Source organism: Caloenas nicobarica, chromosome 20, assembly GCF_036013445.1.
Source record: "Caloenas nicobarica isolate bCalNic1 chromosome 20, bCalNic1.hap1, whole genome shotgun sequence".
NCBI lineage: Eukaryota > Metazoa > Chordata > Aves > Columbiformes > Columbidae > Caloenas > Caloenas nicobarica.
The window spans coordinates 4,142,411-4,156,104 of record NC_088264.1 but is presented as its reverse complement, the minus strand read 5'-3'; the positions used below and the strand labels follow the sequence as shown (position 1 = coordinate 4,156,104).

Genomic DNA, 13,694 nt, shown 5'->3' with positions numbered 1-13,694 from the left:
GAAAAAAACCATCCAAGCAGATGCCAGTTAACTCAGCTGCAGGCACTGCACAGAAATGACTTGGAATTTGTATTCTGGTTAGGGAGATGACGTCCGCTCTCTTGAAGGCTTTACATCACTAGACAACCCGCAGCAAAACGAGACCAGACGCTATAAGTCTGTGTATTTTGCTGTTAATTGCCACTGTACCTGTCTCGGAGCAGAGTACTTTTTCATCGCTCTCCAGCCGAGTGTCTTATTTACGCTGTTCCTGGCAGGATCTGCTGTACGTGTTTCATTATTTCATGTAGCCGCGTTCTAATTTAAAGTTCATTGTCCCCAACCATGCCTGAAGCAGCTCTGCTGTTTTCTCCCTTGCCATAGCTAGCAGCAAGTAATGATTTTTATCCCTCAGATTTTCTTGGTTTGCAGCTTTTGTCTTGCCTGTAACAGAAGCCAAATCAATCTCACCTTACAAGTTGACCACTAATGAGACTTTAAAATCATCTCTCATCTTCAGTTTCTACTTCTTTCCACCTCCAGGGGAGCTTTAAAACATTCAGAGAAATATTTAAGCACTAGTATCGTTCTTTTGTCCTTCTAGACTTACAGGTGCCTTGACCAGTGTTTCAACCAAACCGCTTGTTTTATGGCCAAAAATGTCAAGTCTGCACGTCAGTTCTGGCAGCTGTTATGTAAACATCAATAGGTATAATCATCTTTTACAAAACCAAGACCTATATCAGAGTTTTGGAAGCTTATAAAGAAACCTGCAGCTTTCCCAAGCAATGCTTAAATCTAAGGTTACCTCACAAGTAAGACTGAGAATAACAAACCCTGACAGTTTCTTCTTTGCCCGAGCAGAAGCGAGTTATAAAGAATTTTAAAAACAAGTCATGGTGATGCTTGTAATGTGTTCTCCGTAATTAATAAAATGGTGTTCTTGTGTATTAACCTTTACTTGTCCTAAAAGCATTTTAAATTTGAGTGATAAGGGTGCATTAATCTGGCTCTGGTGTCTTATTGTGAGAGCTAAATATTTTGTGTACAAAGATACTGACGCGGCTGTTTTCTGCTTATATCAGTAGCCCCTTTTGTAGTTTTGAAAGTTAAATCTGTTTAAATGAGTTTGTGTATGTATGCTATGTTTTGAAAACAGTGATTTAAGATATGTTGTGTCATTATAGATACTATGTAGCTACATGGTGTAGGTTTTTCTAATAGTAGTAATCTTGGCTGTTGGTATTTTTTTTTTAGTTTATTTCTGTAGTTCATTACTCGTGTCTGTTTTGTGTGTCTTCAGAGATGTCTGGAATACTATAGTGTCTGTCTGAACCTGATTTCTCTAGCTTCTCACAGTGCTGTTTCAAATGCCACGGCGTTAAACTTCCTTTTTTTTTTTTTAAGAACTGAAAACCAATGGTGGCATGTTATTTTCAGGATGTCTTATCCTGCATATTTCATACAACAGATATGCTTTTGCATTCTAATTTGAAATTATTAGATTGCACTACACGTAATTGCGTGTGACAGCATTCTACTCTAGCAGAATCTTGTATAAAAAAAAAAAAGCCATCCCAAATGAAAAATAACCTCGTTCCCTGTCTGTAAAATAGATTTCCAAGGCAAGTATGTTGCAGGATGCAAAGGGGGGAATAGCAAACAGATTAAAAATGAAGGATGGTTGTACAGTGATTTAAGCAGACTATTTCTTTTGGTTTTGCAGTAGTATTATTGACTCCACGGAATACAGCCAGCCTCCAGGCTTCAGTGGCAGTTCCCAGGTAAGAAAATACGCGTGTCTGTGCACGGGGGGACGGGAGAGTGAACGTGGAGGTGGGACAAAGATTGGGTACAACTCTGTCCATCTCCAGGGTACCAGTCAACTCCAGTCTTGCAAATGCTTTTAGCTGGTTGTGTGGGCAAACTGGAGCCAAGACTACAGCTGTGGGAATGACCGAGTGTCCACCCTCATGCCATCAAAGAAATACAATGTGATATATTTAGACATCTGACTTTATTCCCTCCTCTCTGGAAGAGTCATATTTGGGGATTTTTTTTCACTCCTCATCCCTTCTCCCAAGCAGGCAGCATTTCGGAAGGGAGGTAAATCACTGACACTTTGCATTGACTTAAAGAGCTTCGTGTCAACCTTCACTTTCAAAACAAGAAACACACAGCTGTTTTACAGTTCATCCTCATTTAGGGCCTTATAAACTGTATTACAAATTCACGCAGAGGGTAAAAAGCTGCGTGTACTGTGAAGCTGTTTGGCAGGGAGCTTCCAAACTGTCTGATCTGCAGGGTCTCCTGAATGCCAAACTGCACGGCCATCGTCTCGCAGCTCGGAGTGATTCAGCTGGGCTGGGGAGATGACACTGATGTCCAGCTCACAGCTTCAGAAAGGTTAAAACAGTTGTCATTTGGGCAAACAGACTGTTGGTTACATGCCAGCTCGTGCTTTTGGTGCTCTCTGGTGGTGCTGGACCACACAACTGGATCAAACTGGGAAATTAACAGGTAGAAGTGCTGTTAGATCTTGTTTGATGGGGTAGCTTGATATAAAGAAAAAACACCTGAATTTTGGGCTGATGTGCATATATGTGTGCATGTAGGTTGTGGGGTTTGTCGCTGTATAACTAATTGGTAATTAGAAATTTCCCTGTGTTGATTTGTGGAAAAATGCTTGGCATTCCAGTGGTCTGGGAGATTTTTTGCTTGAATAAAGAGTTGCAGCTCCACCTCACTTCAGAGCGCAAGGGAAACGTGGCTGGAGATCTTGTGTTCAGGACTCTGATATGGTTTAGTGTGTTCGTTCTGCACTGACACCGCTTGTCTCAGTACTTTTCTTTGTATTTCAAAGGCAATATTAATAGCATAGCTGTACTGCTGGTAAGTGCACAAAACAAACAACTGAGACTTTCTAGTCATTCTGTATGACAGCTTTGTTTGCGTGAGAATAATCTTTTTTTGTCCTCAAGAGTGCGAGATCTGTACTCTCTAGTGCAAATTTTTGAATTAAACTTTAATATATGTTTGGATGGAGAGTTGAAAGAGAACTCTTGAAGTTAAACACTTCATTCACAGGTAGTCTAATTTCAGCAAGACTTTCCCATAAAAAGAGTTTGAAGAATATAAATTCAATTGTGTTTTTTTTCCAATTGGCAGTTGTGGCAAAAATCATAGATTGGGCACTGCTGGCAGGAAGAAGCTATGCCAGGATGGAGAGCATAGCTTTCTTTCTCAGTATAATTACTTTGTGCATTACTCACGAACACGTTCTTAGGGAAAAAATTATATACTGCAAAGCTACAGGACAATTTTCTTCCAGAAGCCGAGCTTCAGAAGTAAATGGTGGCCAAGTCACATAGGCCCTGGGGAATTCTGCAGGTAGTATTTAGTGGCAGTACTTCTCTGCTGGAAATAAGGAGCTTCTGTGTAGCCGTGAAGCTTTTCCACAGTTGTTAGAGGACTATTCAGAGCACCTAATGGAGTTCAGACAGTAAAATCGCTCTTGATAACAGAGTTATCCTAACTAATGTCCTCAAGTAGGACAACCATAGTAGTTTTAGTAGTTGAATAAAAATTGCTTGGATATGTTTTCTCTCCTTTCCCCTGTTGTTTTTTTAACTCCCATTTGCCAGCATTGCTTTAGCAAGAGAGGAGACTTCATAGAAACTCCAAAGATGTTTTGGTAAAACATGAGCAGTTTAAAATGCTTAGCTGGGGAGGATCTGATGAAGATGGGTTAATGCAGATCGATTCCCCAGCACAGCTGGGTCACCATGTGCCAGCCCGAGACCTGCTATGGGGTAGAATTCCTCTGGAGACCCAGGAGGTGTGTCGCACAGACAGCAAATACTTACTGTGAGTGATTTAGTCTTGATGTGGACTTGGGTTCCTCTGGCAGATCAGGCTTGGACTTGGGTCATATCTCACATCGTGTCGTGGGCGGCTCATCTTAACTTGAGACTGAAGTGACTGCTCTTCAGTGCTTGAAGTAGTCCTGAGCCCTCATCACTCCTGATGTGCTCAGAGAGGCTGGAGCCCTTGCAGCCTGGCGCACAAAATTAATAGGGAGATGCTTTAAAAGTGTTCCGTTAAGCATTTCTTAAAGCTGCGAAATTTTAGAAAATTGTAGTTGAAAGGTGTTGACGAAGGAGTACTTTCAGTGTTCTAGTTGTATTTTGAGGTTAAAGTCGCTTTTGAGATGGAACAAGCTGCATAGACCGTAGGCGCTGTCAACATGCGAGTGTGAGTCACGACATCAGTGTACAGCCAGGGGCTTTTGCGGGAAATGGCATCTGGAGGTTGGCTTGCTTTTTCCCTAAAATATTAGATTACTGTTCATAGAGGTATAAAGAGAATTTGAATGGGCTCTATACTTTGTTCTTGTTGTCTTGCTTGATGGCTGTAAGGAGGGCAGCCTGTTCTCCTGCGTGGACTGAGGGGAGTTGTACGTGGAGGGGGTTTTGTTATTGAGTGGCATTAGGGACCTTTTACGTGGTAAGGGATGTTCCTTGGGGGGCTTGGTGCTTCCCAAATCTTCTGAAGTTTCCTCTTTGAGTATGCAATAGGTGAGACTTTAAATATCAACTAAAGCAAGGTGCTCTTCATGCTGCTTGTATAGTAGAGGAATTGGTTCCTTTTCCTTACTACTGATTAAAATGAGAAGTACTGTATTTTCTGTTGCTTCAGGAGAACTTGCTCATGTAGTTTCAATTCTTTTCCTATATCTCTCACTATTACTGATTGGGTAGGTTTGGAAATGGCTTTAATGTTGTTTCATTGACTTCTTTTCAATTAACCTTTGAACTTGATGGTGTATTCTGCTTCTACCCTTATTTGCTTAGCTTTATGGAGAGCTGCTTCAAAAGAAATAATTCAGTAACTAACTCTTTAAAAAAAGAAGGAGGTGTTTATATTTTAATGAGCTGTCTGCCAGGGATCTCTGAGTTATTTGTTGTACAGTCTGTTTGATTTGTGAAGATGGAAGCTCAGTATCCTTGGCCTCTGTCTCTCTATGCGAATGCAAGATATGACTCCCCAGGGTTTGCTCCTTTCTGTCCTGCCTGAGAGGCTGCTGGAATTAGTAAATTTGCAAAGATTCAGGAAACAAGAACTGTCTAAAAGCACCTTTTCTTGTTTGTCAACTTAAAGGATGCAACATAGGACCCTAAGAATAGCTGTTGATAGTGGCAAGATCTTCATTTATCGTCATTTCACGCTTCTGACCCTCTGTATGTAATGTATACATTGTTTATAATTGGGTAAAACCTACTGAACCAAAACCCAGGCCTGGCTTTACCCTTTCTTGAAGTGTTCTTTCTTCTCCATGCAGACCAAAAAGCAGCCGTGGTATAACAGCACGCTGGCCTCGCGACGCAAACGGCTCACGGCTCATTTTGAGGACCTGGAGCAGTGCTATTTTTCCACCAGGATGACTCGTGTCTCGGGTGAGTTCCTCTTGTGCGGTGTCCAACTCCTGACATCAGTTCCCTCTTACAGTGCCTGTTCCTCAGAACAGGCTTGTTTTTGAGAGAGCAGCTTTCACTTCTTCCCAGCACGGGAACGCTGCTATACATATTTATGTGTGTTACTCATATCGTCCTATTTTGCTTTTCTTGGCCAATCTTTGAAGTCGCTAAATTTAGAAAATTTAATCCTGTTGCTTTGGAGAGTCCCATCTATTGATTTGTACTCCTGCACTGTGAAGGGCATAACCCACAATAAACAATTTCACCCATGCTTGTTCTGAAGACGCAAATGTCTGAAAGCAGTGATTGGGTTGTCTTTCTACTAAATGTGGTATAAACGCAGTAGTTAAAAACACTGCTGTTGAAATACTACAGAGGTATAAACATAAATTGATAAATTCTCCTGTATTTAGCATGAAAGAGGACACTTGGAGGTTATTCTTTATGTTGCCTGGACTGAGTCTTGGTTAACAAATGGCTTGGAGTATAGAAGCTGAGTGTGCAGCAGCGTAGTTGTCCCATGGGGTACACCTTAGATTTAAGGCTTGTTTTGTAGAATTAGAAGCTGTTTTCATAATTGCCTAGATTGCCTCATTCATAATTAAGTAACAGTGTGACAGCAGCTAGAGTAATTGTTACCTGGTGGATGGATGGCTCCTAATTACATGACAAGCTTCTCTTAAGAAATGAACGGGTCAAATGAATATGTCATGGGGGAGAGGAGCGTTGATCTGTGGCCCCTCTGGGGAAGAAACTGGTTTGGGGAAGAAAGTTTCAGGCGGTGGCTGTGGCAGGCAAGAGATTTGCAGCACCAAGCTGCAGCTGGTAGGGAGAGTGACAGATTGCAGCAAGGAGCAGCCAGCCCTCAGGGGACAGGAGAAACCTCCCGGGGATGAGAGGGGACCAGGCAGAGGTTGCTGCGGCAGAATGGCTTTTCTTACAGCCTTGGAAGGCAAGGACTGACCTCCCAGGACACAGAGATCAGCAAGGGAGATGGAGCAGAAACCCACGCTTTTTTTTTCTCCATGAATTTAAGTTTTATCCACTTTAAAAGAAATAAGAATGAAGCTCGTTTTTGTTTGTTTTTTGTTTCTGTGTTTTTCTTACATTTTAAAAAAATTGTCTTGAAGGACTGCAGCACATTTTAGGGGAGCTCACTCTTACGTATGTTTACATCTACCTGCTTCAGAGCAGCGACTGACTTGCACCTCATCATGCACAGTAAAATAATTTTAGCAAGGAATGCAGCATGTTATGGAGTGCTTCAGGAGCTGGAAGATCGATGGAGCTGCTTATGTGTGACTAGCGAGGTTTCCTGTGTAGTGCTGGCAAGTGCTTTGCAGACTACGGTACTTCGAGTTGCACAGAGATGTTTTCACGCGGTGCCAACTTGGTGATGCATAACTTTGTTTATGTTAAAATAATACTTATTAACCAGGGATAACAAATGGGATTCTTCCCAGCATTCCCTTCTAGGAGACATCTTTCTTCATAATTGGAACTATAAATATGAATGTGGTGAAACTATTTTTTGTATTTGTATGTGTCAGCTGCACTGAGACCAGGAGGATTTGCCAAGTGGAAGTTTTTTCCTCAATAAGGGATAACCTGTGATACTAGATTAATTTTTCTTCTCAGGTCATTCCTGCTTTTTGACACATTTTAAATAGGATTTAATGTGGATTTACAGCTTTTTGCAAGAGGTGCCTATGACTGTTCTAGTAGGGAGTGGAGACAATAACTGTAATTATGAAATGGTCTTGCATTTTGATGGAGAAAATGTCTTGAGATATAACTTTCAGTTTTCCAGGCACAGATAGAGAATAAATTACAGGAGGACTGTGTGCTTGATCTCCAAATGAGGGAATTGGAAAAGCAGCAGCTATTTGTTCCTATCAAAGTGTCGAAGGAGGAAACAGTCTTTGATAAACGCTGTCTGATGTTTACATGCTGCTTCTTGAGCTGTTTCCCGTAGCGGTCAGGTGCTGATTATTTTAATTTGGAGCAGTTCTTTGTTCATTTTGCCCCTTTTGATCCATCTGACTTGAGTAATGTATATGCTAGTACTCTTAAACATGCTAATTACTAGCCTTCACTGTTCCTTTATACGATCAAACATTAAATAGCATATAGGGACACTTCAAAGGCCTTACAAGTGTAGAGCAAGATAATAATTTCTGATGACAAGGAGTACCAGGGTGCAGAAAGTGATTATTCTCTCTGTGTTTTCCCCCAAGAAATCACAGCTGTATTCTGCTTTTATAGATCAATCTCTCCCTTTTCTTACCCCAGTATTTACAAAGCTTTCTAATAAGCGGAGCTTTGTCATTTCCTTATGCTGCTGATAAGGAAACAGATAAGAAAAACTTAACTAGCCGGTGGAATTTGTGATCTCAGCCACATGAGCGAGTCGTGCATGTGGTTTCTCTGCTGCTGCAGTGGATGCTGAGGTTTAACAGGAGCCAAAGTGGGCAATAATGGGATTTGTAAACCAGACAACCTTTAAACCGAGGTGCTGTGTGCTAGTGCTGAGAGAGCAGTAGTTCCTTTACATTGCACTGGTGCAAAAAGACAAAGGGAATGTGAGAGTGTTAGAGGAGGAAAGGGAGAATTGCTGCAAATTCTGGGGGTTGTTACACAGCCTGAAGGTTCTACATAATGTTTGACCGCAGATGCGCGATTGTGTTAGGAAAGCTGACTTGCCTGTGCAGCATCACTGTAAATTGGGAATTTTTCCCTTTTTAGGAAATAGCTAAATTATTTTTAAATGGTTTACATACAATTCTCTTCATACCAAGAAAAATTGGAGCTTCTGAGGAATCGGAGAATTGCTTTCAGCTATCTACACTGCAATTTAGTTTTAACTTTTGTAGTAAACTATTCCATTTCCCACAGAATATTTATCATCATTATTCAAGTTGGCTCAATTTCATCTTGTCTGCTGAAGGTCATAATTTCTACAAAACTTGTAGTACAGGGAGTATTCTGGTTTCATGCCTGTCTTCCTTCTCTAGCCCTGAAACAACTCTCCCTTAGCTCTGTTGCTTTTGGAGTAACAAAACAAATATTTTTTTACTAAAAGTATTTTGAATGTAGTTGACACCAAATGTAGGCATATTATAACAGAAGTACAGGGAAAGGAATATACTTTCACCTCCGTAGAAAACTAGACATGTTCTTCACAGTGCATTTAGATATGCTTAAAGGTTTTCTGTTAATAATCTATACACCCCATGGGCTCTGAATATGAATAAAATAAATGAGCTTATCTACCAGGAAAGCCGTAATTTGGGATGTCTAGGCAGATTCTCAGCACAGTAGGTTCACCCAGCATTGCAGTGAAAAGACTTAATTTGTGCTCTGAAAAATCATACTGTCTTCAGGGAAAGCTAGAGGTGAGAGAGAACCCGGTTTTGACCAAGAATCCTTCCCAAATAACAAGAGTAGGTAGTGTCACGCGAAGACATACATCTTGGTTTTTGTTTGCTGTCACGTTCATCTTGCTCTATTTCTTTCTGTTTCTTTCGCTGCCTCTCCCTAGATGACAGCAGGACCACAAGCCAGCTGGATGAGTTTCAGGAGTGTCTGTCCAAGTTCACGCGCTACAATTCTGTCCGACCCCTGGCCACGCTGTCTTACGCCAGCGACCTCTACAACGGCTCCAGCATAGTGTCCAGGTAAGACGTAGTGCGGCTCCGACAGCGCATCTCGTGCTGACAAAGGCTGCCGAGGCCGAGTTAATAACCCGTATTAAACAAGTTATACTCTGTACATACATAACACTTTGCAGTCGCTTCCCAAGTATAGTTTTGCGAATGTGTGATAACCACTGATCTGTGAAGGCACTCCAGTACCGCAGTAGTACCTTTTATTCCTGTTGGTGTTGGTCAAGACTGAATGCAGAACCTCTGAGATGCCAGTGAGTATCTGGAGCTGTTGTGGTAAAGCCTGAAGCTTGTAGGCTCAGTCCTCTTTGTGTTAGTGTAGTTGTGTTGTAAGTGGTGCACTTCTAGCGTTGTAAGAAACATTCATCTTGCTCAGTGTTGGTATTTTAAGAATTTGTGGTGGTGGCTCCAGATGTAATGGCAAATGTTAAATAGCCGAGTCGTTTTTAACTGCGATTACTTGAACTCTTGAGCGTTGGGAACTCTGTTTACAGTGCTAAACACAATGAGGGGGTGGTTGTGGTAAAGGCAACTCCACAGCTTTGTTCTTGCCAAGGACAGCTCTGTACCCCCTGCCGTGTGGGGTGGTCGTGGCCTGGGCTCCCTGAGGATCAGACTTGAGAGGACATAGGATAAGGAAAGGCTGGGACCTGCCAGCAGCTCTAACCTTAAGCTGGTTTCAGCAGCTGAGGAAGCATACCCCGAGGGGTTTAATTAGCCTGTGGTAGCTTGTTTGGAGCGGTGGTGGTGGAAAAAATGATGCAACATGTTAATTGGGAAATCTTTTGTGCGTGGCACATATGCAGGGCCCATTAGCTTCTTGCAGGCACGTTTCGCAAATCGGAATGTGTTTGTTCACAGCAGTCTTTTGAGGGAGAGTAGTGTCATCTCTATTTTATACACGGGGAGCAGGACATCCAAAGTGGCCACACCTGAGGTCTTGGAAGAAATATGACAACAACATAATGAATTTAACTTGGGTTTTCTGAGTCTTGATCTAATGCCTTGGGAAGGAACCATTTGGACAGGGACAGAAAAACTTGAATGTTTGTTGAAAGACCCCAGAAAATTTGTACTATGTGAAGAAATGGAGGCACATTTAGTATAGAATACATATTCTTTTTTTAAAGCAACGTTGATTCCTTAACTACTGCAATATGTACCAGGAATGTATAATGTCCGACTTAGCCAGGGAGGTCAGAACACAATATTCACTGATCTGACGTATACTTAACCTGCACTGATTGGGTTCACACAAGCTGCGGCGAAATTCAGATGGGAATCTCGCTGCAACGTAGACAAACTTCCTCAGCTACCAACTTGGATTTTGCTCCTTTGCCCTTTCTTCTCCTTGACATTCTGCAATAGCAGCATTTTTGTGGTATTTGGTTAGAACATGCTGGAAGGGCAGGCAGTAAATCTCACTCTCGTTTCGAAGGCATTATAATTCTTGGGTGAAATATATGTTTGAAAAGCATGTGTGGTGTTAAAATGAAGATACTGTGGTGCCTCCCTCCAAGCCAGTGCTAGAATCAGTAATTAAATGCATTTAACTGAAAAATAACTTGGCTTCCAACTCAGTGTTCTCCACTGCTCATGCTTTTTGTTTATCAAGGCATTTAAGACATTTTTAGGAGTTTCGGTATGTGGGCAGAGTAAGACACTTCACATCTGAGCGTGTCCCTTAGGTGCCTTGGTAAAGCAGGGCTGCGGTAACTCTTGTTACCTTCTGGCTATCCAAACAGTTCCTTTTAGACCTTGAATTGTTAATCGAGGGTTTACATGTAATATGTGTTGGCCAGCACACTTCTGTGTTCACCGTTGCTCTTCAGCCAGATTAACAGACTCAAGTTCAGAGAGAGCCTGGGAAGCTAAATAAGGTGTGTGTCTTGGTGATGGCAGCTTCAGATAATAAAAGAGCAGCTTGTAGCTACCTGTAAATGGGCCAGATTAATTATTGGGGCATTTTGAGAGCTTATTTTTGTTTTCTAAATGCTGTGAAAAGTTTTATTGTTTATTTCATGCAGTGCACTGATTTCTAAAGGTGTTCCTAGGCGTGCAGTAGGAAACTGATAAAATAATGACAAAAAGTCTTTGTGTTTAGCCATTGCTGTTGACACAAATGCATTTAAATACAAAGCAAATATACGGTTAATAAGTGAGGAATCCTCAAAAATTTTTGTAGAAAAATATTATAAAGGGATATTTTCAGTGTACCTAGAAGTAGAATTGACCACAAGTTAAACTTCCTTGTAGTTTAGTTTGTGTTTTAAAAAAAATAAAGTGCTGTTACAGAATACAGGAGTGTTTGATTTGCTTTGCTTTAACCCTACATGAAGTTCACACACTGGACTCCGAAAGATCTGCTGGCTTAAATAAAGAGGTTTTAAAGATGTATTAACTTTGTGTTGGCAAAGGAAAAAGATAGAAATATGTTCCTTATCTGCGAAACCTTGATGTTTGTTTAGAAGGGAAATAAAACAGGGTTTACTGTAGCAAGATGAAAGTTGTAATTAAATACTGTATATAAACATGCTGGAAAAAACCTGAAATGGACCAGCAACACTACCCTCCTGAGCCCCAGGAGGGAGAGCTTCCTTACCTTGCTTAGAAACACTCTCACAAGCAAAATTTACAACCCTCAGTCCTTTTTTTCCCTTATTTGCTTCCAGAAAAACGGAACGACAGAGAAAGGATGTTCAGTGAAAACACATTCCAGGCTTTGAAATTGCCAGTCGCTCAGTTTTGCTTTAACATTTGGGGGACTTTCAGCATGCTTATAATGTGAATGTACATGTACCTCAATATGCCATTTTTTTTTTTATACCTCGGTTCTCTTGAGTACAAAGTATTTACACGGTTTTCACAAGTATATTAAGTTTTGTTAGAACTGGGCCAAGGAATAAATTTTCCATTTATTATGCCCCCAGACAGAGCAGTCGTCAGAGCTTAACTTTTTTTTTTCCTCTCCGCTTGCTGTGGCAGTAAATAGTAAAGGCTTTCTTTTAAAGATGAGCCTGTAAACTGCAGCGTTAGCATTACAATGATTTATGTAGAAAATTGCTTTAGCGCTGTCAGAGGCCTTCAGAGAATAATGTGGCAGTCTTTCATATTTTTAAAGAAAAGAACGGAAAAACCCGGGGAACAGACCACAGCAAGATGTCTGTCTGAAACGCGGTTATCGGAAAGCTGGTTTTCCGTGCTGGGTGGCTCTGGTGGAAACGTGTGTTTGTCCCAGACGGCTTGAGGTTTGGGGGCAAATGGTGCGGGTTTCTGTCATCTGGGTTTGCCTGCCGTTTCTCTGAAAGGTTGCAAAATGATATCCAAAGGGTTTTAGATAGTCAAGACTAATTATATTTATCTACAGAGAGGGAAACAACTTGTTGTTGGCTGCTGAAACCTTACTCAGCTCATCTGTTGAATATTCAGTGTTGAAAAACTTGATTTTACCTTTGGGGTCTCTTTTTTTTTCCTTCACTGCTTGTTCATTATTCCATTGGCTCTGAGTAATGAACACGATATAAAGAGGTTTCTCTTAGCATTCGAACAGTACAATTAAGGCAGTTTCAAGATGGTATTTTTCGTTTGTGTTGACCCTTTCAGTAACATGGCCTGAAATCCTTTCTTCAAAGGTGACCTTAAAACAAAAAGCATCCATTAGGAGTGTGTTTTCCATGTATTCATTGAATCCTTCTATTTTTTGTTCCCCTTTTTTACTTTGGATTACAATTACTTGTCCCTATGAATTCTTAGATCCAGACTTTAACAAGGTACCTTTTAGTTCTGAGTCCACCATAACAAGCTTTTCTTTTTTTAATGCCCTGGGCTGGCTAGGATTAGATGAGCCATTTTATTAAGTTTGTGACCAGCAATGCTTTTATCTTGGTGGTAAAGATAAATGAAAGAAATGTAAGTGGTTTTATCCTTCACAGGATTGTGTTTTAGAGTACAGTCAATGCTGCTCCTTGAGAAGATGAGAAATGAGGAGGTTTGAATTTTTCTTACAGTCTGTTAGATCGGTCATTTTTTTTTAAATGGACTCTTATTTACAAGTGTCAGCTCAAAACTGTGGATGGATCTGTCGTATTTAGACTATTCCCGCAACTGGAAGGAAGAGAGAAATTCTTGGAAAAAGACACTTGAACTGCAGAGTGGCTGAGGGAACTTGAATACTCTGAACCTACTTGAAATTTGTGCTTCTCCTGTGGTTCTCTTATCTTACTTCATCTGAGGTTTTGGCCCACAGACCAGAGGTTGTCTGGGGCTGGAATGGGGTTTTGTTTAATTAGAGCTGAGTAAAGTACAGAGCCTTTCCCTTGCTTTCTTTTATTTTTCTCTGGAGTGCAGAACTGATATATTTCCTAGTACGTAATTGTGGTCTGGATCTATTGAGCACGAGCTAAATGTGACTTGTACCCCGCAGAAGGGTCACACAGATGTCAGTTCAGATCTCTGAGTTCAGAGATGCTCTCAGCTCTGTAACATATCCCTACGAGTCCCCAGGATGGGCTGCTGGAAGCAAAAGGGACTCTGAGACCAGAAAAGAGCATTTCTGCTCGTAGCTCCAGTCTTG

At 41.1% G+C, this 13,694-nt stretch overlaps 1 protein-coding gene across 3 annotated transcripts in view; it reads left to right on the top strand.

Moving 5' to 3' along the window:
- Positions 1-13,694, top strand: part of COP1 (COP1 E3 ubiquitin ligase) — a 125,993-nt gene that overhangs the window by 29,417 nt on the left and 82,882 nt on the right. For all 3 annotated transcript variants that reach the window (XM_065648919.1, XM_065648920.1, XM_065648918.1), the window contains exons 9-11: positions 1,706-1,763; positions 5,321-5,435; positions 8,998-9,133. In XM_065648919.1, coding sequence (XP_065504991.1) covers positions 1,706-1,763; positions 5,321-5,435; positions 8,998-9,133 — 309 coding nt within the window. The remainder of the gene's footprint in view (positions 1-1,705; positions 1,764-5,320; positions 5,436-8,997; positions 9,134-13,694) is intronic.